Source organism: Anolis sagrei, chromosome 1 (assembly GCF_037176765.1).
Source record: "Anolis sagrei isolate rAnoSag1 chromosome 1, rAnoSag1.mat, whole genome shotgun sequence".
Classification (NCBI taxonomy): Eukaryota; Metazoa; Chordata; class Lepidosauria; order Squamata; family Dactyloidae; genus Anolis; species Anolis sagrei.
The window spans coordinates 96,408,449-96,435,820 of record NC_090021.1 but is presented as its reverse complement, the minus strand read 5'-3'; the positions used below and the strand labels follow the sequence as shown (position 1 = coordinate 96,435,820).

General features: G+C 37.9%; 1 protein-coding gene across 1 annotated transcript in view; it reads right to left on the bottom strand.

Annotated features, from left to right (window-relative positions):
* Positions 1-276: 276 nt before the first annotated feature.
* The window catches only part of HACE1 (HECT domain and ankyrin repeat containing E3 ubiquitin protein ligase 1), a 53,996-nt gene continuing 26,900 nt past the window's right edge, over positions 277-27,372 (bottom strand). Inside the window, exons 17-24 of the mRNA XM_060753094.2 lie at positions 26,969-27,056; positions 24,752-24,901; positions 23,857-24,053; positions 15,379-15,510; positions 14,716-14,814; positions 14,405-14,475; positions 1,988-2,101; positions 277-1,456 (exon numbers count right to left, since the gene is read on the bottom strand). Of these exons, the coding sequence (XP_060609077.1) occupies positions 1,354-1,456; positions 1,988-2,101; positions 14,405-14,475; positions 14,716-14,814; positions 15,379-15,510; positions 23,857-24,053; positions 24,752-24,901; positions 26,969-27,056 (954 nt within the window). The 3' untranslated portion in view covers positions 277-1,353. The remainder of the gene's footprint in view (positions 1,457-1,987; positions 2,102-14,404; positions 14,476-14,715; positions 14,815-15,378; positions 15,511-23,856; positions 24,054-24,751; positions 24,902-26,968; positions 27,057-27,372) is intronic.

Below are 27,372 nucleotides of genomic sequence, written 5' to 3'. Positions count from 1 at the left end.
TAAGATACTCCATCTCAAAAGACCTATGGATTCAGATAGATTCCTCTATGAGGCATTGAATTTTGCCATTTACCTTGTTGTGAACCACTTTGAGTCCGCCCCCCCCCCCCCCCCCAGGAGTTGAGAAAAGCAATATATAAATGAAATACATAAATAAATTCCCGATAGCTCTTGCAGTTTCATGCTGCCTTGGCAGGTTATCCTGTCAAAACCCTGTTCTCTCTTGTATGCTGATAAAGCATTAGAACAAACATAGAAAACACATCTAGTCAATACTTAAGTTACAATAAAATATTTAATTTTAATGCATACTTTTCATACAGCTCAGGCATGAGAAAGTATATATCCCAAATAAAATGATTTATTCCTCTAAAATATATGTACACTTTGAAGGAATGCAAAGTCACAAATACTTCAGTGGTTTAAATATGGCGCACATTTGGAATGTATAGTATAAATTATCTTATTTCCCCCTCCTCAAAAAAAATGTATTTTGTAACAAACTAAGGAATAAACCTTTTAAAATGTTTAGGTAGGTATTAAAATACTATAAAACCTTTAAAAATTCTTTGTAACTTTTTCCTGTTAGTTAAAATGAGGGGGAGGGGTAATACATCAAATATGGCATTTTGTATACTTATTTGGAACTGTCTGTACAATGCTCCCTGGAGAGAAAAATAAGGAAATATGCAGCACTTTTTTCATGCAAGAAGATACATGGCTGCAGCCTCACACCAGTTTCCCACTTGCCTCTTTTCTTCAAGAGAGGCAACTGGGTTAATTGATAAATGTTAATTAATAGTCTGTTTAACTATGGCTATAAGCCTGGCCATAGAACATGCAAATCCCATACAAATAAGTCAAAGAATGTAGCAACTCAGAGACAGCATTCAAAGTTCCTTGTGGTCATGTACTGAAAAACCTTGATATGATCCAGTGTCTTGAATTGTAATGCTTATTAGCAGTAAATGGCCTTTGAGTGGAAAGGCAAGCACAAATTTGCACTTTCGCTTGAATAAGAACTAGAGTCATATTCCAGGTGGAAGGGAAATGACTCTAATTATAGGGAGAGAAGTGCATGCCATATTCAATACAGAATCATCATTTTACAGCAATGTACTTTTAATTCATACCATGAAACAGGAACAGTATACTTTTAATTTGTTCAAAGAAACAATGTCTCAGACTTCGGGTGGCATACAGGAAGAGGAAATGAGGGGTCATTTGCAAATTGTGGACATCAGGATTGCAAGACTGTTTTCCAACCATCACCATCCTTCTCTTGACAGGCTTCTAAATTACTTCTGCCACTCTGAATTGCACATCAGTTACCAGAGGCAAGGTCTTTCTTCACTATGCCATTGTATAGCCATAGCTGCCACAGTGTAATGCCACAAGAAGCCGGTTCTTCAGGATCTCTTTGTTTGGATACTCAGGCAATTTCAGCATGTTGATACTAAAATGGGGAGAAATGGAAAGCTTTAAAAAGATACACAGACACACACACACACACCTGGGTACAAATGTTTATTTTGTGTGAGTTGATTAATGTGATATCATACTCTCAAATCTGCATTCAGCACCCAAACTCTTTGAAATGAAGTACGCTGGGAAAAAGAAACACATTGCTGCATTGCAGTCCCCTTTAGTATTCAGATGTTCTCTAGAAAAATACATTCCTTTCGGCTTAAAGTAAAAAGCAATATAGTAATTTAACATGAAGTGTCCTTTAGTGATGCTACATCGCTGCCCATAAGAATTATACTGCAGTACTTATAATTTATTTTTTCAATACTATGGAAGAAATAATTGAAATACCTATAGTTTGTGAGTACAACAACTTGCTCTACATTGGCTAATTATACTAGCCAAGGGAATTTCCTTGATGAAGTTATGCAAAGGCATGCTTCTCCTCTAGGACTTCTCCTTCCTTCTTTCCCCAAGAACAAAACAATAAAATGTTAAGCACACAACGAAAGCTATTTACCATGTGCTGGATGATGGCAGAAGGTTTGGTGTATATGGCACAGCAGCAATTGTAAAATTTTGCAGTCCACTACCACCCATTATATGGGCAAAGCCACCATGTGGTACCCTGGAACTGAAAACATTTACAGATAAGATGTTAATTAGGGAGATTACAAATATCTTAAAGAAAACTATTATCATACATGGTCGGACCCAAGGATTAACAGATATTTCATCAGCATGTTTCAATCTTCTTTGTGAAAAATATTATCAGTAATTGAATGATAGCTGTGACTACTAATTTTACGTTTGCTTTTACATCATGCTTTACTATATTTTAGTGATTTGCCTCTACAAAGGCCCCACTTTGGCAGTCTTTAGGAGGAGCTTGAAAATGTGGCTGTTTCAGTGTGCCTTCCCCGAATAAAGGAAATAATGTTCGATCTGACCAATTTCCTTCTATATGTCCTCTGAAGCACTTTATCTATCCCTTTGATTGATCTCCCTACATCATTCTCTAAAGCCACCATTCCTAGACATACCCTACTCTGTACACGCCCAGGGTTAAAAAAAATTAATCTATTACATCTGGCCCTGCCATAGTATTTTAAATCTTTTGTGTGTTATTGCTTATATGTTTAGCCATATTATTTATATTGTTTTATTTGCTTGCTTGCTTTGTTGATGTACTGTTGTATTTGTATTTGACAGGTTTAGCCTCATGTAAGCTGCCCCGAGTCCCTTCGGTGAGATGGTGGCAGGGTATAAATAAAGTTTTATTATTATTTATTTTCATTCTTTTTATCAAAGGTGAAGGTTAAAGGTTTCCACTTGACATTAAGTTTATCATGCCCGACTCAAGGAGGGGGGGAGTGTTGAAGTTCAGCTCGTGATTGTGTCTAATAATCAGGGTACTCTGGATGTTGGGAGTGACAATGAGGTTCATGTTTCTAATGATGTTTCTAATGAGAGGTTGCTCTAGATGCAGAGAATGACAATTCAGGAAGCCACAGGGAGGAAGGAGCAAGCTTGTTTTCTGCTTCCCTGGAGGCTAGGACGCGGAACAATGGCTTCAAACTACAAGAGAGGAGATTCCATCTGAACATGAGGAAAAACTTCCTGACTGTGAGAGCCGTTCAGCAGTGGAACTCTCTGCCCCGGAGTGTGGTGGAGGCTCCTTCTTTGGAAGCTTTTAAACAGAGGCTGGATGGCCATCTGTCAGGGGTGATTTGAATGCAATATTCCTGCTTCTTGGCAGGGGGTTGGACTGGATGGCCCATGAGGTCTCTTCCAACTCTTTGATTCTATGATTCTATGATTCCTGTTCAATGATTTTTCTGTTGAGAATGTTCCTGAAGGGTTTGGGGATGATGATATGTTCCCTAGGCCTGAATTGCTACCAGAAAATCCCAAGACTTTGAGCCTGAGAAAAGCTCGGTACCTGGGCCAGCTGCAGAAATTAATGAGCCAGAAGATAGGAGAAATGCTTTCAATCAACACAGACAAACAAGCTCTCAGGTACTCTGCCAGATTGCAAGAGAGATTGATAACAGAGTTAAGGCTGAAAAGAAATCCATTCCTGGCCGCTTGGTATATAGAGTAGATTAGGGGATAAAAGTGCCAAGTACAGAATCTGTAGCAAGACAAAGCAACATTGGAATTGAGTCAAGACGTTGTCCTAGGTCCCTGGAAGCCTTGCCTTGGATAGATTCCTATGCTAAGTGCCTTGTTAGATTCATGTTCAAGTTTTGGGGTTTTACCTTGGAAGTTTCAGTATTTGCTTTCATGAACTCTGGTGGATTAATTTCCTGGATTATTTGTTTCTATCTATCTTTCTACCTAACTGGATTTACCTATTTTTTGATTGTTTTTACTGCTACTTATTTTAAAATATCTTCAATAAACTATTTGCATTTTACTCAGCGGTGTGGTATTTAAAGGCAGAGAGCTTTCCCTGCCTAGTGTGCAACAGGGAGGGGGTTCTCTTCTCCATTTCTAAGCCGAAGAGCCAGAGTTGTCAGTAGACACCTCCAAGGACATGTGGCCAGCATGACTACATGGAGCACCATTACCTTCCAGCCGAAGCAGTACCTATTGATCTATTCACATTTGCATGTTTTCTAACTACTAGGTTGGTAGAAGCTGGGGGTAACAGCAGAAGCTCACCCCACTTCCCGGAGTCGAACATCAACCTTTTGGTCAGCAAGTTCAGCAGCTTAGTACTTTAACCAGCTGTGCCACTGGGAGCCATACACTGGGAGCCATACAAAAGTTACTGTTATATTTAACAGTAACTTTTTTTAAAAAAAGTGAAACACACATGCACACACATACATTTACACAGAAGAACACAGAGGTAGGAATGTTTAAGTTTTGTGTACACAATCACACATTAAATACACAATTATTACTTATGACTTTAATAGAAAGAACACAATAAAATAATATTTGGAAGAGACAATTAAGTCTGACCCTCTCCCATTTTCTTAAACAAGTGGATTCAAAAAGAAGCATCAGTAAAAGTTTTTTGATACTTCTTTTTAGAGTCTAATTGTTTAAATGATTGTTCTGTGAAGCAACTGAACTTCATTAATTTTGACTTTCAGACTCAATTCCAGCCACAAAGGCAGGGAAGAATGTGCACAAAGTTGCCTTCTCAGTCTTCAATTCTGAGAGGGAAAACTTTCTACCACCATTCAGAACTATGGGAAAAAACTGAATAATAATTGGTATGTAAATTACTTATGACCTAGAGGAGTGCTTCAATCCCCAACATCTTCACCGTTATTTCTTTTTCTGCAAGATTTATATTAAGCAATATAGATTTTTTTTCCAAGGGCAGACAATTATTAAATTTAACTTTGCACAGAACAGAAGGGGAAAATGCACAGCCAGCATCTCATATCAGCCCTTCTACATCTCGATATGTTATGAAGGACCAACTAAAATCTGCTGACTGGAACCTGTTTTCATGTGATTTACAGTATCTGGATCAAGGCAACTAAGAACAAAGCTACATGTGGTGATGCTATATTGTAAACAACTTTTCATGCATCTTCTCCCTTGATCTGTATCTACAGAATCCAGCAATTTAATGTCACCATCTATAAAAACAACAGAGAAGGATCTTACAGACCTTTTTTTCTGCAACAGTCTATCTTGCTACATCTTTGGTTATTAGTACAGATGAAATTACAGATGTGTTTCCCCAACCTTTTCCACATTACTCACTATTGCTAGAACCGGGGTAGAGCTGCACTGGGACATACCATGAGATAAGGTTATGCCATACTTCTCCGTAACAAATTGCTCCAGGAGAGAGAGTATAACAAGACTGCTACTTTTATTGGCAAGTTGCAACTCTGAACATCCCTCATCACATACAGGTCAAACTGGAACCATTTCCCCATTACACACATGCTATTAAGCAGCCTACTAGGTTGTATAAATGTCACAAAATCCCAAACAGAAAATTACAGCTATGTAAGGGCCTCTGTAGCCAAGCAATGCCTCTAGTTTTACACACAGTCAAGGTTCACATTTTAGCTTCCAGTGAAACTATTAAAACGAGAGCAACATGCAGCTATTGCTGCAGAAAAGAAATAAAGTGATGCATAAAGTGCAGCAATACATAGAAAGCCATACTCGTTGCAAATATGTAAGTTTTTCATATTCATCCATTCTCAAACGTTTACATACGATTTTCATTTTAAAAGAAGCCCCTCAAAGTAAAAGTCAATACAATTAAATCAGTACTTAAAAGAACAAATGATTCAAGAATAATGGCAATTAAACCCATAAAGCCATTCTTCAAAACTAGAATAACTGACAAAGAGTTAACAATTAAGTAAACGAACAAGAAAAAAAATGAGATGTGGGTCTTACTATCACTGGTTATTCTTAAAAGGCTGGAGAGGCAACCCATGACATATGGGTTTATTTCCATATGCCAGTAGTTTGAGGCAGGAGTCTAAGATTCAAGCCTCATATCTGTGCTTTTCATCTGTCTTTGGCACTGCCCCTCTGTCTAAAATCCACGTTTTAAATATGTCACCTTGAAGCAATGCTGAGAGATTTAATTGCTGAGCCATTGTAATTTTTATTAGTAAATCTGGTTTATCTGCTCGGCCACTATTGACATTAATTTTGTTTTTCTATCCCTTCCTAGCTAATTCTAACCCCTTTTCATTGTCTCTATCATCTATTCATGATGAAAGCTTTATCTGAAGCCTAGTTTATTTTTCCATTATCGTGATTTTAATACTGAGTCCTTCAAGTTAACCAAATTCCGGGATTCTATAGTACTGAGCCTTAGCATTGAAAGTGGTATCAAACTGCATTAATTCCAAAGTGTAGACTCAACTTTACTTGAATTTTTGTTTCAAGATAAGTACATATACAAGCAGCTTTGTCCTCCAAATGTCTAGCAGAGTTCTTGTAGCAGGTCTCTGAAGATAGCATTATATTATTTGTTTAGTTAGATAACAGCAAGCAACTAGTCACAAAAGCCCTAGTGGTTGAATAATTGAGAATGCAATGTTGGTAGCAAAGCACACTTAGTGCTTTTCCTTCACAGCAACAGGATGAAGCACAAACTATGTCCTTTCACACTCTTCTGTTTGTCTCCACCATAGATTCTACTCCAAAAGTGTTCTGATATCTTGTTACCCAGAGTGTTGCAGTGAATGGCAAAGCTACATGGGTCTCACAGTGCCTGAAAGAGTTTGGAAGCAACTATGGTGACAGTCTGTCCCACTTCACCATTTGGTACTGTAATCAGAGACTCAACAAGATTGCTAGCTCTAGCCATAAAAAACTGCTCCAGAGCATAATGGAATCCCTCAGACCGCATTAGTCTCCAAGTCAATGGTAAAAGTCATTTGCCCTTGGCAGAAGGGAACTACTACCATGAAATCAAAACTTCAACGAAAGTGATTTAGCCATGACAACAGATTTTAACACTCTATCATTGAACAAGCACTCTTGCATGGCAGGTCAAAAATCAGATTTCAGTTTGCATCCTGACAGATACATTTGGAGGCATTCCTATATGCTCCTCCACAGAGGCCATGAAGTCCTTAATGAGACCACTTAAGTCAGCCCAAGTATGTTTGCTGAAAATCCCTAGAATTAATTTGGTGAATCTCCAACACTGCACTTGACACCATCTCCACCAACAGGAAAAGGAAACTTGCTTGGCAAAAAGGTAAACTATGTTCCTGTTGGTTCTGCTGGACCTTTCAGCGGCCTTCGATAACATTGACGATGGTATCCTTCTGGGCCGCCTCATGGAAATGGGTCTCAGAGGTAGTGTTCTGCAGTGGCTCTGGTCCTTCCTTGAGGATCTTTCCCAGAAGGTGTTGCTGGGTGTCACCTGCTTAACTCCGCAGCCTTTGTCCTGTGGGGTATCACAGGGCTCAATACTGTCACCCATGTTATTTAACATCCACATTAGTGGTTCTCAACCTGTGGATCTCCAAATGTTTTAGCCTTCAACTCCCAGAAATCCTAACAGCCAGTAAACTGGCTGGGATTTCTAGGAGTTGTAGGCCAAAACCTCTGGGGACCCACAGGTTGAGGACCACTGATCTACATGAAGCCACTGGCATCCAGAGTTTCGTGGTACGATGTCACCTGTACACAGATGACGTCCAACTCTGTCACTCCTTCCCACCTGCTACTAAAGAGGGTGTTCAGATTCTGAACCAGTGCTTGGCTGCTGTGACGATCTGGATGAGGGCGAACAAATTGAAACTGAATTCAGACAAGACAGAGGTCCTCCTGGTCAGTCTTAAGTCCGAACAGGGCATAGGGTTACAGCCTGTGTTGGATGGGGTTACACTCCCCCTGAAGATGCAGGTTCACAGTCTGGGAGTTCTCCTAGTCTCTTGGCTTAGCCTGGAGCCCCAGGTTTCAGTGGTGGTCAGGGGAACTTTTGCACAATTTAAACTTGTGCATCAGCTGAGCCCGTACCTCGGGGAGTCTAACTTGGCCACGGTGGTCCACACTCTGGTTACATCCTGCTTAGCTGCTGCAACATGCTCTAATTGGGGTTGCCTTTGAAGACTGTTTGAAAGTTCCAAATGGTCCAACGGGTGGCAGCCAGATTGCTCACCAGAGCGACACACAAGGAGTGTACAACCCCCCACCCTCACCCCCCGTTGCATCAGCTCCACTGGCTGCCAATCTGCTACCGAGTACAATTCAAAGTGCTGGCTATAGCTATAAAGCCCTAAACGATTCCAACCCAGCTTACCTGTCCAAACGTATCTTCCCCTATGAACCATCTCTGAGATTGAGATAATCTGGAGAGGGACCTGCTCACGGTCCCGCCTCCTTCGCAGGCGCAATTGGTGGGGACAAGAGACAGGAACTTTTCAGAGGTGGCCCCTCGGCTATGGAACTCCCTCCCCACTAATATCAGATCAGCCCTTTCCTTCCTGACTACCTATGCCTTGTTATTTTCTGAACTTCTCCTATCCCTACCTCACATTTCCCATTGTTCAGTTACTGAAGTCATGGGAAGACAGTAGTCTCTGCACTATATATCATAACCAGACCAAAACCTGACCTATGAATTCAGTATCCACACAGAATACATAGGCTCAGCACCATTAGGAGCAAGTTAAACTATTGCAACTTAAACCTGAAGTCAAAGCAGCCCTACTGTGGTATAGCCAATATGAGCACTGGACTAAGATTTGGGGGACCCGTGTTTGAATCCCCTCTTGAACATGGAAACTCACTGGAGGATCTTAGGCAAGTTACACAGTCTCAGCTTCAGACAAAGGCAAAGACACACCTTCTCTTGACCAAAATTGCTGAGACCTCAACCCACCCACCCTTAGGATCACGATAGGTCAGAAAGGATTTGCAGGCACACAAAAGCAACTGTTGAATTTCCTCCATCAAAATATCACTCCTTTGTCATACAGTCCTCACCATCACACAAGACTGCTGTCCATGCTATCGACTTGCACATCAGCTACTAACCTGATCCTCCAAGCCTCATCTAGAAAATGGGCTAGTTCCCTGTATACAGCCATACCCCCCACACTCTTAGCCTAGCAAAAGGAACTTGCACCAATGCATTCAAACTATTATAATAAGAGGGTGGCACCTTCATTAAGCCCCGAAAGAACTACCAAGGCAGCTGTCCTCTGTGCAATAATAAAATAATAAAACTTTATTTGTATCCTGCCCCCTTTCCCAAAAGGGAATCGGGGAAGCTTACAACAAAATAGACAGGAAAGACTTTCAAAATCTATTTCAAAAACATATTCAAATAGCATAAAGGAAAGAACTGAAGCTGTATTGGATTGTTTTTAAAATACCATCTTCCCTCACTTCATGACAATCCAGTTCTTACATTTTTGAAACATTCTCTTCTACAAATTATAGAACTGTTTCAAATGTCCAGATATAAGACTATATACTCATTAGATAAACCTCTGCAACCTCTCTAGCACATTTGAAACTGCATACAAACAACCTACTAAATGCTTTCTTTCATTTTAGAAGTTCTCCTTCTTATTCCCATCAGTTGCACGCACCATGATTTGATTTCTCTTGTGTTTAGAACATGGATTGCAAGAAGAGGGAGGCCTGAGGGAACCAAAACATAAACTACACCATCTGGCCTTGCAAGAAAATCAGTTTCTTTCCCTCAGCAGTAATAAAGGTGTTTTGTAAAATTAATTTCATAGTTAAACAGCAAAACTATGCATTTGTATATAAATTTCAAGATGGCATGGTGGAAAAGAGAATAATAGGTTTTATAGAAATAGATAACCAACAGGCAACCAAATCATGCTTTATACTCGAGGTGGCCAATAATAGTATCTGGGTTTTTTTCTTGAGAAGTATCAGTATCCTTAACTCACCGTCAATTTCAAATGATTTTCCTGCCCATACAGAGAAAGGGCAGTTCTCTTTTAGCCCAGAAGGGAGATACAGGCTGAGTAGCCCTTGTCTGAAATCCTTGGGATTTGGATTTTGGATTTCTGGACATTTGCACATCCATGATGTGATATTTTTTGGGATAAGACTCAGCTTTAAATTAAAAAAAAACATTTATCTTTCATATATACTTTATACATGTGGTCTGAAGTTAATATTATGCACAGTATTCTTAACGTGTGCATATTCAATTACCAAAAAGCAAAAGTGTAATTATCTCAGTCCCCCATGTGAACAAATTTGGATTTTGGAGAATTTGGAGTTCAGATTTCTGAAGAAGAGAGGCTCAACCTGTAATGACATTTTGCAAGTTTGGATGTGACCAAATCTGAGCTTTTGAAAGCCTCCTCTCAGCCCAAACAGGGAGAGAAGGCAGCCTGTGTCCAGTCAAGCTTTCAAAAGGTTCCCTCTGTATGTGCATGTGATAGAAAGAGATGGTGATTGTAATCAAACTGCTCCTCATTTCTCTCTCAAAACTAAAATCTAGCCAATATAAGCTATTGGTGGATCTTTTAAAAAGTCGTGGCTGTACCCCCAGGAACTTGGAGCCCCACACACATTCTTTCAGAAAGCAAAATCGTTCTGATTTATATAAATAAAGTCTGTATCCATAAAATAAAGGTTTTAAAAGAAAGGGCCACAAATGGTCTTATCCTGATATTTATGGTAAAGAAATCCATGACAAATTCACACATTAAAAACAAAAGAGCCTCTATACTACTTCATCCATCATGGAAAGATAAGAAAATAAATTCTCATTACACATGACAATATCAGAATTAAAAGGAAGAGAAACACAAAATATTCTTAGAGGATGCCTGAGAAATAATACCTGCCATCATTATTTGCTTTGCTAGATAAATAAAATTAATCTGACAGCTTTTATATATGTGATTGTCACTCGAGTGGCACTAAACATTTACTCAGGTTTTCGAAGAAATGTATGATCCAGATTCTGAAAATAACACAGCCAAACAGCTAATACCATATTTGAACACAATTCCTCATTAAATATAGACACATGGCTTTTAGAGAGCAATTTAACAGGGTTATGGAAAGTCAAACTTGACAAATAACAAGCAAAACATTTAATACATAAATGACAATGAGCAAATGGAACTTACAAATAGGACTCAAGCACAATTTTAAATGAAACACAAAATAAAGAAGTAAAATCACTCCACAGACAACTCTAAATCTGCCAGTTCAAGAGGATGGCAGTTGTAATATTCTTAACATATTAGTGAGTTGTAATTTCAATCATATCTGATAGAGATATTATGGGCTGCTCTCTATTAAGTGTATGTAGGTTGGGTCTGCTTTATCCAGAAATCTGAAATACTTTAAAAAATCTCTCTCCTTTGTTTGACGTCCACCTCTAGTTTTGAGAAAAGAGAGCTAGTGACACACTGTATTTTTCCTCAAGAACCTCACTGACCAGCACTGATAGAATTTAATGCAGATGATTGCTGAGCCATGACAGTGAAACATGTCAAATTCTAGTTAATTCTAGTGTAGATGCAACCATTTTCTAGCCTTAACCTCAAACATAATGTAGTGATATGCTCACCTCAAGATCACAGAATAATAGAGTTGGAAGAGACCACATGGGCCATCTAGTCCAAACCCCTGCCATGCAGGAAAAGCACAAAGCACACCCAACAGATGGCCATCCAGCCTCTGCTTAAAAGCCTCCAAGGAAAGAGTCTTCGCCACACTCCAAGGCAGAAAGTTCCACTGTTGAACAGCTCATACCATCAGGAAGTCCTTCCTAATATTCAGGTGGCATCTCCTTTTCCTGTAATTTGAACCCATTGTTCCAAGTCCTAGTCTCCAGGGCAGCAGAAAACAAGCCTGCTCCCTCTTCCTTATGACATCCTTTCATATATTCATACATGGCTATCATGTCTCCTTTCAACCTTCTCTTCTGCAGGCTAAACATACTCAGCTTTTTGAACTGCTTCTCATAGGGCTTGGTCTCCAGATCTTTGATCATTTTAGTCACCCTTCCTGGACACCTTCCAGCTTGTCAATATCCCTCTTGAATTGTGGTGCCCAGAATTGGAAATAGTATAAAAGATTCCAATCTACCACTGCAAGCTACTCAGTTGGTTAATTAATCAATTAATTAAATACCATCAAATCAAACTGACACCTCTATTGCCCTCAAGAGTACTTTAAAAGGAGTCATAGCTTCTAGAGCAGTGATGGTGAACCTTTTAGTGACCAAGTGCCCAAACTTCAATCCAAAATCTGATTATTTATCGCAAAGTGCCAACACAGCAATTTAACCTGAATATAGAGGTTTTCACTTAGAAAAAAACAACATATACATTAGTATCTTTTGCCTTAAAAGAAAAACACAATAACAGAGCTTTCAATTATACAAACAATGTTTTATTGAAAGGTAAAAGTTTGCATTTGGCATGCTTTTGAATAATTAATGTATTTTTTGCTGTTGTGTACATGCCGATAATTTGTTTAAACTTTGCTCATACTTTCTAAGTTTGAAAGCAATACATACACCACTCAGGTCATCTGTTAGTCTGTTTCTGGTGTCAGATTTGATACAATTCAAAGCTGAAAACAGCTGCTCATAAGTATAAGATGACCCAAACAAAGTAAGGAAAGCAATCTGAATTGCTTTCACTGAATTAAAATTATTTAGCAGAAAATTCCACACTTTATGAATTTCATTTTCAGAACTAACTGTGCTATCCTTTGTCATCCCTTCTATCTTCTCAAGTGTTTCACTCAGATCACAGAATTTATTTTTCCAGATAGAGCCTTCCTGAAATTCCAATAGTTCCATTGCCAGATTTCCTAAATCCAACCAGTATAAGCAAGAAAGATCAAGTTCTTCAAATTTGAAGAATCTGTAAGTTAAATTTGTGTGTCAGTCGGAACAGGTACATTTTTAGATGTAACTCCAGACAAAAAAATGTTTTGAAATGGGCGAACACCCCTGTAACATTTTTTTTGTGTCTATGTCCCTGTTCAGAAGATTTCATCTCACTTTCTGTCCCCGTGATAACTGGATTTTGAAAAATTTGGCCTGTTGTGGAAACAAGGATTGATGCCAAAGGATTGATGCCATTGGTTCGCCACCACTGTTCTACAGGGTGAAAGGTGATATACCAGGTGTAAACAGGTGCCACTAATTGCCAGCATCCTTGATGATCACAGCACTAATGAATATCACAGCAAAAAAAAATGTAGAACTACATCTGCAAACTCAAATGGACTGAAGAACCAACTGTTCTGCCAGTTATGTGCCAGAGATGCCCAAAAGAAAATATAAAGATCTAAAAATTTACTGTAATCTCTACTTCTCTTACTGCAGGCTCTCACTAAGCATCAGACCATAGAAGTAAGAAAGACTTCTATCCTTCCCATTCCAGGCTTTATGTCTTTCTCACAGAAAATATTGACTGAGTTCCCCAAGAACCCACTTTCATGTCACTGCGTTTCATCAATATCTTTTGCAATTTGATGTGAAATGGGCTAATACATTGTGGAAGAACTATAGACAGGAGGATCTAGTGTAGTGGGTATCCTGCAGTTATGGGGGATGTCTTATAACACCTCACTTCCAGCTGAGCTTTGAGGTCTTAGAAACAACAGTCTGGTTAAGTTCTGCCCTGAAGCATTCAACCACTGTTTATGATCTATTTCTTTCTATAATCTACCCCAGTAACCAAACATAGACACAAAGAAACCATGCTAGAAGATCTTAATTTGTGTATATCAGCCCATAGGTATATTGAATTTTTGCTAAAATAACTGGCAAAGTGGCAACTGTTTTCTAAATTAACAGATGTTAGAAAGCATAGACCAATAAGCCTGAGATAAAATTCATGGGTTTCTTATGCCCTTGATTCTACAACAAAGTAAAGATAATTCATTTGATGACTCAGGCTACCAGCCAAATATCAAAAGAACCACTAAAGCATTTTTATTCAATGCTACTATAAGAATTATAACCAAAATTGATTTGAAGTCCTGGGACATCTGGATGGAGAATATAGTGAGTTACTGGTTATCTGAAGATTTCATGGGATATGATAGAAAAAGTTAAGAAGGTTTAAGCATATTGATTGCAATATGCAGATGGAATAGCGGCTAACATAGTTATAGGAATTGAAATTTATAGCATGTTAAGATCTTAAAAGGATTTTTTAAAAATGAAGTATTGCTGGTACAGTAAGTTGGAAGAAAAATGTATACATGCAGGGCCCTAGCCAGAGGGGGCGGAGGTTTAAAAGTTCAACCCCACCCTGAAATGTGTCAGAAACCTGGTGTACTCATAAATTGGTTAACCAGCTAAAATTCATGAGTAAACCAGGTATCTTAACCACATTAAATGATTGTATATATCAGGTTGAATGATGTGATACATTTCAACAGTATTAGCAAAATATTTGCACTGAAAGTTACAACTTTTTTCAAAAGCATCAACAAACAAAAAGATACTCACCTGCCGGTGACAAATTGTAACAGCAAAACCCGTTCTTCCTGAGACAATTCTTCTACAACTTCCCAAAACCACTAGATGAAAAAGAAATCAGCTTGGATTTTTTGTTGAATATTAAATAGAAATAAAAAACAACCATGCTTCAAAAGCTGAACATGTGATTTAAGTTATGGAAATTAATTTCCACTTGACTCAAACAACTCTATTATGCTTCATTCCCAAGATACCAGAGACTTAAAGAGTTTTGTTCCAAGCCTAGAAAAACAAGTCTCTGAAATTCATAATTGTCTGCAAACATCCCATGGAGATATTACCTGAATAACTGGGTCATCTTTTTCATAGCCACTTGTGTATTCTGTATTTTTTATCCAATCACTCACATCGATTTCTGGCATGCCTGAAAGCAGGAGTTCCTTCAAAAAAGAAGGCACAGAAGCAAGAAAATGAAGACAACACTCTACCACTCCCAATTTTTATTTCAAATCAATTCACTGTTGGTCTAATGTTGTATTAATCTGTTGTTTTTAAGGAAACCAGCTCAGTACTATTTCAAAATTATAACCAAATACTATGAATTCAAATCAACGTGAGATTTTCTCATTACCGAAAACAGACACTTGAGTCACACAACAACTTCTGAAACACCAAAAACACCTGAAGCCTCCAATAAAATTAAAAATAAAACCCTCTCCAAGTTAAATATGATACCACTTCTGCGGGAAGGTAACAACGCTCCATGCAGTTATGCTGGCCACATGACCTTGGAGGTGTTTACGGACTATGCTGGCTCTTCAGCTTAGAAATGGAGATGAGCACTACTCCCCAGAGTCGGACATGGCTAGACTTAATGTAAGGGGAAATCTTTACTTTTACCTTTTACTCCAAGTTAATAAATGTGGTCTTTCGAGATCACTAGCTTCTGCGCCATTCATGAAAAGGAATACTTTTTTTCAATGTGAATGCTTTAATTTGCTTACCAGTTCATATTCATCAAATAGTTGTATCAGAGGTGGTGGAATGAACATATGGAAGCCTTGCAGAAAAGCATTTATCTGTGGCTGAATGGCTCTTGTCATTCGAAGCTCAGTAACAAGTTGAACATATTCTGCCTGAAAAAAAAATGTTAATATCACACTTTCAGTTTAATTAGAGTTCAAATGCTTTAGTCACTAATTTAAAACCATTTCAATACAATTTGAAAACTAAATGCAGAGGAGTCTGAACAAAAGGATGCCTAATACAGGATTTTCAGAAAGATTACAAAATCCCACTGAGTGGAAGAGATGGTCTGAAATAATTTTAGTAAAACTACAAACAACTACAACAGCCAAGAAAAACGTGATTAAAGATTAAAGAAGAGAAATTACAAGAAGAGTTTTGAGATCCATTAATGCTATGTTTTTGTGGTTCTTGGCATTTTAAAAGTATTCCCCAGTGTTATCGTTCACATGTTACTTGCACATACATTTTCTTAATCTTTAAGTGAGAGCAATACTTCACTGACTTTAATTGTAATGGAAGACATAATATGCACAGCAATAACTGCAATGAACAGTTAGAAAAAATAACAAAAAGCTGGGGAAAGGGTTCCCTCTGGAGCATTAGCTTCACATAACTACTTCATTTCTGCAAGGAGCAATAAAGGGCATATCCACATTTGCTGATATTTCTGAACAGAAAGATATTGCTGAAATACTGCTAACACATAATAAATAGCACATTTTAACTACAAAAAAAACCCCACCTCTTCTAGGATCACCTACTTAAGTCTGAATTACCCTGTTCTGCTAATGTGTAAGTCTAGAAATATTAGTAAAAAATATCAGCTCAAAAATCTTTTGTCAACTGTATCCACAAGTCAATGTGATTACTGTGTGTTAGCTCTTATTAAAAAAAAATTAAAATTCCTTTCTCTGAGTAGAGTGGCAAATGGCAACAATGTGTCCCAAGAGAAACTAAAAGAACCACCGACTCCTATTCTCTATGCCATGGTGCCACTTCTAAGTGGGGAAATGGTAATACTATCCAGGGACCACTAGCCCTGAGGGAGGATCAGTGCTTTTCCTCTCTATGGATTGACCTTCGACATATCCATGGGTCATATCAAAATCTGTCATTTCGGTCCCAAAATCTGTCATCCATTTATGCATGAGTATATATCAGGGCTGGGCAAACTTCAGCCCTACAGGTGTTTGGGACTTCAACACCCACAATTCCTAATAGCCGGTAGTTTGTCCACACCTGGTATATATGGTTGTACAGTATGAAGAGTTTCACAGCGGCCTTTCCCAATGTGACTTGCCCTTAAAATGTGGAGCACATCTCCTTTATTTCCAGCTGACATGGCTAGCAAGAGTGGCAAGGAGTTGTAGTCCACAGGCATCTAGTTAGAGAAGGCTGAGCCAACCTTTTTTACAGTGAAAGAAATCTAAGACAGTGAAACAATGTGGATGGGTTAAAGTTTGCTTTAATAATTTGTACTATGCCCACATTCAAACTGACAATTGAATAAGTTATTTTTTTCACAACTCTTCTTTCATAGTGATTTGATGGAATAAATAGGATGGAATAATATTATAAACTGTTCCCTAATGCCTTGACCTTATTACCATCTTCACTCAGAAAGGCAACCACAGTGTGTCATGTTTATGGCATATCCTTTTCAGATTTGAAACTGACACATTTAAGAAAATGGTTGGCTACACGCCTTTAAGATTCTGCCTTTCACCTCTCCCGTTGATACTACGACCCTTATAAGAAGTGCAAAACTGAAATGAGATCATGTGCAATTCTCGTGTGTGATGAGCAGAAATCTGTTCCCAAAAAGCTGCTACAAGAACTTGACAGGAGATCACACAGATCTCCTTGCTTTTCAGACAGTGGAGGATGAAACTGCCATATGTTGACATTGATGGCATGCTTTTCCCTACTCATCTTGATACACATTATTGATTATGTTAGCATAACGTTTTCACTTGAGAATAAAGAATTCCAAAAAAAAAAAAAAACCACCCAAATTCAACATATTGACAAGTGATTCATAATTTTAAAGAAAATCACTCCAATATCTACATATCGAATTTAAATTAATTCCTACTCTTTGTTGACTATAAAAAAATATTTTTGGTTTTAACAGTGTTGTGCATATATTTAAAAGCTACCTTTTTCTCTGGTCTCTTATCTGCTAAATTCTGCTACAACCATTCCCAATTTTTTTATGGCTAACAAGTACTACCATGCAAGTGGTACAGCAACAGGAGACCACTAAGAGAATTACATTTCAGTGCTCCCTCAGATTTAATTTGATATGGTCAGACTTCCCAACCTGTAATAATCTCATTCTATCTCTAAAATTCTTTACCAGCAATAAAATTTCTTATCGCTATAGCTTGGTTTTACATCTAGAGTCATGCAGAAATGCAAGACAAGAATGTGTTCTTAAAAACCTGGTCTCCTTTCAAACAACATAATAAAGAACATGAAGAATCTGGAGACAAACTCTGAAGAAGCATAGTTTCATTTTCAATATTGGTTTTATCTCTTTTGAATCATCTGCAATGAAATTGTGTTCACTGCTATCCTTAACAATGAAATTTTAGCTTCATCCTTTTTTGTTTGGTTCTATGCTGCGAGCAAGTTTTGCTACTCTGCCACTGAATACACATGCCCAGTGTGGAATACATCTCACCACATTAAAACAGTGGACGTGGCTCTATACCCTACGCCGCTGGAGAAATTGTACGGTTTATTACCACCCGATATCTGCTGGGAAGTAACAACCAGTAATGAAAGGACCAGGGCATTGACATCTCTGGCCCATCTTCTGTTCGGATATCAGCCAGCGTACCAACGACTTAAATCAAGAAATAGCTTTCTAAAATCTACAGAAACACTCGCAGGAACATCTCAGCAAACAATAATTCAATAGTGGCAGGTTAAATCCTGGAACCTCAACCAGTGGCTAGACCAGATGAGGGACTCCCTCCTGGGAACACAGAAAGCTGGGCGACCTGGAAGGTGCTGACCAGGCTGCACTCTGGTACCACGAGATGCAAAGCCAATCTTAAGAAATGGGGCTATAAAGTGGAGTCCATGACATGCGAGTGTGGAGAAGAGCAAACCACAGACCACTTACTACAATGCAGTCTGAGCACTGCCACATGCACAATGGAGGACCTTCTTATAGCAACACCAGAGGCACTCTAAGTAGCCAGCTTCTGGTCAAAGGAAATTTAGCATAATGCCAAGTTTTTAATTTTGTATATGGTTTCTTATGTGTTCTAACTGTATTCTCAATTCGCTTCTGACAATAAATAAAACCATTTTTGTTTTGTTTTTTGTTTTACTGTGGAAGCATACTTTATTCACAGCAAAGAGAATTCTGCCAGTTAGGAGTTTCTTTTTGCTTTTAGTTAACTCCCTCTACACCGAAACACTTATTGCAAAGAACATTAGCATTGGTGTTATTATTTCTATAATTTCATTAAAGTGGAGCTTCACATAAAAAGTCCTTGCCCATGAGAAATTACTACACAAGATCAAGAAAGGGAAAAGAAGTCTTGGTGCAGCTTCAACAAATTAGTACCTATACACTGACTGGCAATTATAGTGCTCTGTCATGGAGCCTTCCTTCTTCAGGTCTCTGGGAAGCTAGTGAACCCAGTATACATCAGCCTTGGTTAAGTCTGATGAACATGAGAAAGGCTTTTTCATCCTTCAATAACATTGCATTTGAGTAAAATCCCATCCATGGCATATGACACAAGAAAGCAACATCCTTCGACTTTATGGCCCTGGATGTTCAAACTTTCACTTTGCATCCCTTACTTCTAAACTTTAAGTTTGGCAGTTGAGATGCCTACTTCAAACAGCTCCCCTGCAATAACCATGAATTACTAAATTATATACAAGCTCCAGTGTGTGTATATGCCTTCAAGTCACCTACTGACTTATGGTGACACATGAATTTCATCAGGCTTTTTTTTAAGCAAGGCGTGCACAAAAGGTGGTTTTGCCAGCCTCTTCCTATGAAATGTGCCCTACAACATCTGGAATTGATTTGTGATCTCCCATCCAATTACTAACCTGGTATCCAACAATTATTTCTACTGACAAGAAATGTATTCTTGCTGAGGGTGCCTCTGAAGGAATGCACAGAGCCTTTCCTTTTCAAGACAACAATGAAATTCTGTCCCTTTCACAGAATTAATGGCAAAAGCTAGTAATACTGAAGGCTGACTCCTCTCTTTCTGAAAATTAACCTCACTTCTATGATATGCCACAGCACAGTAAAGCAAACACCTGCTTTCAAAACCAGAACTGAAAAAGGTGCGAGACACTTTCTCCCAAAGAAATTAATTCCAGATTTTTCTCTTCCCTGCAGCATCTTCCCTTCATAATTCAGTCTCTTGGTTTGTCGTCTTAATCAAGCTTTAATTCTTCTGTGGAAAAGTAAGCTGATGTGGGTCTAACTAATGAAGATGGAAGAACTGCAGACAGACATGCAAAGGGGTATTTTTAAATTGCCTTAAGTCTTTCCCATCTTATCATATGCCCACCCTTCCATCCAAACTATGATTCCAGGAAGCTAGCAATAAGAAAGTCCAGATTAAGCAGAAATATTAATTAAAATTGAATGATTTGTTTTTCATTGTTGTTTTTCCCCCTATAACCATACACATGTACTGAGGCTGTCAAGGACAGAAGTATGTGCAGCCACACACACGCATACATCAGTATCTCTGTGAAACTCAATCACACATTTTGTTTTGCCATAAAGGTACTGAACGTTCTGAACACATTTGGAAAAATCCCCAGAGCCCCACTTTTATAATCAACAAGATGTTCACATTTGAAGAACACCTGTATTTCAAAGCTGTTTGAAATGGGAGCATTTTTTATCCTCCAACAGCTTAACAGGTGCTGAGGTAAGCTATCTGAAGGAATGCAGGACATAATTAAAAGAAGATAGGAAAATCCCTGAGGTAATACAATTCTGACTTATGCTTCTCAAATATTCTGTTACTTCTATTAGACCCAAAAAGAGTTTTTAAAAAAACCCAGTTACATGGCAACATAATGGCAAAGTCAAAGAAACTGAATTAAAGGATATAGGATTTATACCAAACTCTCTTCTGAGGCTTCATTTTTCATGGGGCAAACTCGTTGCTGTATATATAATACAGGTTCTTCAGAGGAAGGTTGATACTGAAATAAGGGCCAATATTCTTCCCCCGATCTACTATTCCCAAAGCACATGATGTCCCTTCTCTTCATGATTTGTTCATACAATAGTTTTAAATTTCTCAATTCCTGCAAACATAACTACTGTTTTTCCATCTGGCAATGAAAGAGTAATCAGCCACCATACTGGAAAAATCCAATGGCTAATTTCAAATTAGAATAGAACATCTTACACACAAGCACTGCTGTACAACAAACAGCTTATTTATAGTATCAATGTTGAAAGAACAGACTAATTACGCAGATGTAGTTTTATCAGTTCTGCAAAATACACTAGCACCAAAGTTCTTCTACAACTGCCACAATCATCTTCACTCAAATGATAATTTAATCTAAAGCTATAGCTACACTGGCAGAGAAACAACAAAAACCTCAAGGGGAGAATATCATAATTTTAATGCTAATTGAAAACAAAACGGTTAACCAAAGGGGCACTCATTCTTCAGTGTCAAGATTTGGAATTCTTTATTCCAAAACAATTAAGCAAATTCTCAATTAAACAATTTCTCTAGGATTGGACCCTTGCCTTTTCTGCTCACTTTACCAAGTATTGTGCTTCTTTGATGGTTCAGATCTGTGAAGAACATGAGGTGGCTTTCCCAAGCTGAAGTGGGTCACTTTAAGGGCAACTCTACATTTTATTGGTTGTATGATGCACTGCTTTTAATTCTTCCACACATACAATGATATACAAATGGCACAATAAATAGATGGACGTTATATCACAGGCCACCAACAATTCAATTCTTCAATGCCCTGGTTGTTTATTTTCATACAGATTTTGCAGAATGCACTACCAAATAGCATAAAATATTTGGAAGATCATGATGAGTTGTTAAATATACATAAAAATACTAAAATGAAAAAGCAAAAGTAAAGTGACACCAAGTGGTCAGTGGCTAACATGACAAACATTTTCTTAATCTATACATGATAGAGCAAAATAGATAACACAGATTGATGAATATCCCTAGAAATATTGTAAAATTAGCCACCCCTGGCTGCTACTGCCATTTTCCCACCAAAACATTCAAAAAGCTTGGAAAACCTTGCCCAGTCATCAATAGCTGTGCTTCAAAGTGGAATGAGGTCTCAAGTGGAGTGTCCCTGAATTCTATCTTAGGACCATTACTTTTCCACATTTTTTCAGTGACTTAGATGATGAAGTAGAGGGAATCCTTATCTTGCGTTATGCAGATGACACTAAACTGAAAGATGTTACCAACACACTGGAAGATAGGAACAATTCAAAAGGGCCCATATAAACTAGAAATTTTGGCAGAAATTAAGAAAATGAAATTCAATAGAGAAAAATGCAAACATTTATTTAGGCAACAAACACCAAATGCATAAGCATAGGATGGGTATACATGGCTCAGTAGTTTTACATGCAAAAAGGGACCAGCAGTACTCTTATAAAGCAAATACAGTGATACTGTGAGTTAAAAGCTTGTTACATGACTGAGCTCTTAACTCAAATTTCTCTTATCTCAAAGCAAAATTTCCACCAAAGTGCACTGAAATGCTATTACTCTATTCTGCCCCCCCCCGAAGTTGCCCCCTATATGTTTACATGTTTTTAAATTAGAAAATGTGATTTATAAATAACAAATAATGTATTAATGCATATTCACATGGAACAATAAAGAAAGATCAATTTTAAAATGGCAGAAGCACAAAGTTGTGGCCCAATGGCAGAAGCACAAAGTTGTGGCCAGGAACTACAAAGTGAAGAGGCAGAATCATCATTTTCCTCATACTGTACTCATTCCAGCCTCCCTCCCTCTCTTGCTCTCTCTCCCTCTCCCTTTTCATTAAGCCAAACATACCAGGAATAAAAAACTACACAAAATCCACTAACCTAAAATTCCTAAAAGAGGACAAGATAAAAGCGAACAACAATCTCCCAAAGCGGACAAGAGCATGGGGCATGGACGCACAAGGCATGGAGGCTGCTCCATATACCGCTTTTCTCACCCTAGGGGGGACTCAAAGCGGTTTCCAATATATTCACAGCAAAATCAAGGGAAGTTATATATTGTCCCATTATATTCTGTGCTGGTCAAGACTCATCTGAAGTATGGTGTTCAGTTCATGGGACCTCCTTTAAAGAAGGATTAGAAAAGTTGGAGCAGTTTCAGAAAAGGGTAACAGGCAAGGTAAGAAGTATGGAGAACAAAACATATGAATAAGGTTGACAGAGCTGGGCATGTTCAACTATGTGAAGAGAAAACTGATGGGTGAATATTATTACACTCTAAATGCATTAAAAGGTATCATGGGGTTTTAATGGCAATTAGTTCCATTATATGGGATTTAATGGTTTGAAGTTAGAGGAGAACAGATTTTGATTGAACATTAGAAGAATCTTATTGATAGCAAGAAAGGTTCAACAAAGAAGCCAGCTGCCCAGAGAGATGGTGAGGTGTCCTTCTATGGACATCTTTAAAAAGAACCTGGAGAGCTACCTGCTGGGGTGCGTCATGTATTGAACAGGAGGCTGGACTCAATGGTCCATGAAGCCTAAGTCTATAATACAATGACTCTTTATATATAAACATTACTTCAACTGCAGCACCTGAAGGAATATATTTCAAATTAATTAATACATGGCAGTACTTACTTCAAAAGCTTTATTTCAGTGTGGTAGTTTATTAAGTTTGCATGTAATTTCTTTACGTTTAAACCATGAAATGTCCTTGGCAACGATTTCACGCTAAAGCTTAGGTAAGGTTGACAGTTCTACATTTTAAGAAAGTAAGTATACAAGCCACTACCCAACTCTGACGTTGGTGCTTCCTTTCAAAGGATAAACAGACTGAGACTATGTGCCAGTGTGTGTCTAAGTGTAAGAAGTCTCTTTTAGCAGCTTACATTTTAATAGGTTTAACTAGAGTAACAGATGGGAAGGAACGGGAGAGGAAAGAAAAGAGTGAGTCCATCTGTCTTTATGTGGGAAGTGTGTAAGAGTGTATACGTAAGAGAGTACGCACTTGTCAATAAATCATGGTCAGATTCAGTACGTATATGAAATGAAGTTTCACATGCTACATTCAATAGCTTTTGTTTTTTGGAAAGTCAGGCTAAAACAAAAGAGTAACAGAATTGCTGTTACAAGCCTTATTTTGCCAGGCATCAATATTCTTGCCACAGGAATGTAAGAGATTACTTACATTCCTTCCACCTTGACAATATAATTCAAAACAACTCACTTTGTTTTCCTGTGTGACGAGTATACTTGCACCCCCTGGTTTCAAAGGCACTTCTTCCATTGCTCCAAATACATCTGTCTCAACAGAGAAGGTCAGCTCTAGCCCCAGGTCACTGATATCATTATCTAGAATCCACTGCAAGTTCTTCCCATATTCTGGATCGATATATGCCACATCCTGATAGTTTACAGGAATGCCTTGGAGAACAGACACAACAAAAACATTTTGTTCATATTAGTTCATGAACTGGTTCTATTAATGGTAAAGGACTGCCCTCTACAGACACAAGGAAACAGTGCAGGATACATGGGGGGAAACCACAAAGAAAACACTGATTTTGTTATGAGGTGTTTTGTTGCCACAAAATGAGGCACATATTGAACATTAAAGCTGCATCCACAAAACAGCACATTAAGTGCTGTAGTTAAGAATATGAACTGAGCCCCCCAGGAGATTCCAACTTCTAATAGAAAGCCTTCAGCCCTTACAATGCGGTTGTCACACTTGACTTCCTTCATCCATATATAATATTGCAAGTCAAATTGGTCTATTTCAGAGAGAAGCTGTAACATCAAGTGGAATGTGTTCTATATAAATGCTTTCAGAAATCTGCTGCAACACCAGTGTAATGCTAGTTTATAATGTCAGATTATTTCCTTATTCTGTAGATATACTGGAAAGCTGAACCCAATGATTCCGGCTATGAAAGCCTTCGACAATACAGCTGAACCTTTATTTGAAAAATAACATTGCAACTATTGCTTTGCTTGGAAATTGATGGAAGGTATTTTTTTCTAAAAATCAATGTAGCTGGACTAATTATGTTACACATCTATACATTCAGTTGAATGTTAAACATCTAGCGAGAAAAAGTAAAAGCATAATAGAAACATACCAAGAATATGCTTGTAGAATGACCTTGTGAAGTAAATGTTTACCAGTTGTCTGTGATTCAAGGCCAAACCTAAAATTTGTCCAGCAAATCTAAAGTAATTCAAGTGGTCAGGATTAACTGAAGAGTTGCTATTTGGCTGGAAAGTGGTTCCTATAAAAACAAGAAGCATTATGTTTAACATGTTTACAGCACTGCTCTTCATTTTGCTTTCTGCAAAAAAGAAAGAAATCACATAACTAAAGGCATACAAAATTCCTGTATTTCAGCACAGGCAAAAAATAAAATTAAAAGGAAGCAAAATGTATATAAGACATATGTGGAACTTGTTTCCAGATCCATCTCAACACATTTTACAACAATTGAAAAAACGTGCTAATGTGCATTCTTTTTCTATAAAATACAATTTTCCAGGCTCTATATCAAAGTAATTTGATACATGTTAATAGTTTTGATCAGTATATAATATACTACTCCTAGCCAACAATATGCTGCCAGCTATAACTCATTTTCTTTTCTTTCTTTCTTTCTTTCTTTCTTTCTTTTCTTTTCTTTTTTTTTTTTTTTTTTGATTTTGGAAACAAACTCCAAATATAGTTTTAATTGAAAATCAAAGTTTCACTTCAAAAGTGAAGATCCAAAGCTAACTTAGCAAAAACCAATACTGAATTCAACAGAAATTATCTTTAATTAAAAATGCATACAAATGCTCTCTTGAATGCCTGGAATATACAAAAATAGATTTCTATCATTCTAGAGCAATGGTCCTCAACCTATGGGTCCCCAGATGTTTTGGCCTTCAGCTCCCAGAAATCCTAACAGCTGGTAAACTGGCTGGGATTTCTGGGAGTTGTAGGACAAACCACCTGGGAACCCACTGGTTGAAAACCATTGTTTTAGATAAATAAGCACATCAACATATTGTAGCAAAACAACAAAAACTTAATAGATGTATTGTGGCATAGGTCTTCATGGGAAGACTCCACATCCTTTATATTTTGTAATGTAACCCAAAATCAGAAAGTACTGCTGAGAAACATCTTGCATGGATCCATGCAAGCGAAAGGTATCTTCTGGATGAGGGTAAGTCCATGGGTAAATTCTGTTTGGGCATTGTGAAAACAGATAGGCTAAGCTTATGGCAAGTTAGAACACTGCCTTCTACAAATGGAAACCAACCTTTTGAAGTGGAAAGCCTTCAGAGAGGCTTTCCTCTTCCAAAAGTAGGCTTCCATGGGAGAAAGCAAAAAATATTGATCTGGGAGAGAGAGCATTCCTTTTCCTTGCTTGTTTGGTCTAGCTACTTTTCCAACCCCTAGTCATGGTTTTAATTCAAGCTGCCTTAAGATGAAAAATGAGGAACCCTAATTCATGACACATGTAATCAAATAACAAACTTCAAATCCTATACATGACTTTCCATCATTTCATTTCTTGCCTCAAAAATTATGGGTAATTCAGGTTCAAATCTAAAGCCTTCAGAGTACAAGAATATTTTTGAGAAGAAACAAAATTTCCTGTTCTATATTAACCTAGACGAGTTGTGATAGTTTTAATTTTTTAACCAATATGCAAATCACATTTAATTATACTGACTTTTTTCCAAAATGTATCTGTATGTCTTTTCATTTTTGTAGTGCTTCCTTGTGGCCAAGGACAGGGTGAAAAATAAGACATAAATAAAGGCGAGCTTGGTGGGGTCGCGGGACAGGGTCTTCTCCGTAGTGGCCCCCCAACTCTGGAACACCCTCCCCAAAGACCTTAGACAGGCCCCTTCATTGGCTATCTTCAGAAAGAACTTTAAAACCTGGCTTTTCCGATGCGCCTTCCCAGATTAGGAAATCTCCACTACCGAGTCCCACAAGCACTTTACCAGAACCAATTATTGCTGCACATCGCACATCGTACTTGCCCTAGTAATCCTCTATACACCTCCTGTCAAATCAGCACTTTTAATCCTTGTACCCACCTTTTGGCCCGGCCCAGTTTTATTGTGTTTTAATGTACTGTGCTTGTTGTTTATTTTGCTTTAATTTGTTTTAATTGTTTGATTTGCTTGATTGTATTGTTATGTTGTATTGTTATGGCTTCGGCCTGTGTAAGCCGCATCGAATCCTCTGGGAGATGCTAGCGGGGTACAAATAAAGTTTAATAATAATAATAAAAAAATAAGCAGAAACAGCAAGTGGCTAGGAATAACAAAGGAAGATATTAGCTTACCATCAGCTGATTGAGTGAAGAGAGCATAGTCTGGGTTAACTATTTCATTGGATAAGATATCAAACCATTCACGAACCACACCTTGACCCTAAAGATACAACAATGAGATGCAAGACCTCAATATGTGGTGTATATATTGGTGTCTTGCCCAGATGACTGAACAGTATCACAAAAAAAAATTCTTTATTTATTTATTTTAGTCCCATGAGAAAACAAGTGGTTTCTATTATGGAGACATGACTCAAACGTCACTTTTCCATTCTGTTCAGTATCTTTGTGCCAGTCTTAGAATAGAAAACACAGCATCATTACACCAGTGTCCATTAGAACTTTTGAAGGAAGTCACATTCAGCTTATGTTTTGTAAAAATAAATTATTCGCCATTTTAAATATAGTAAAAAACA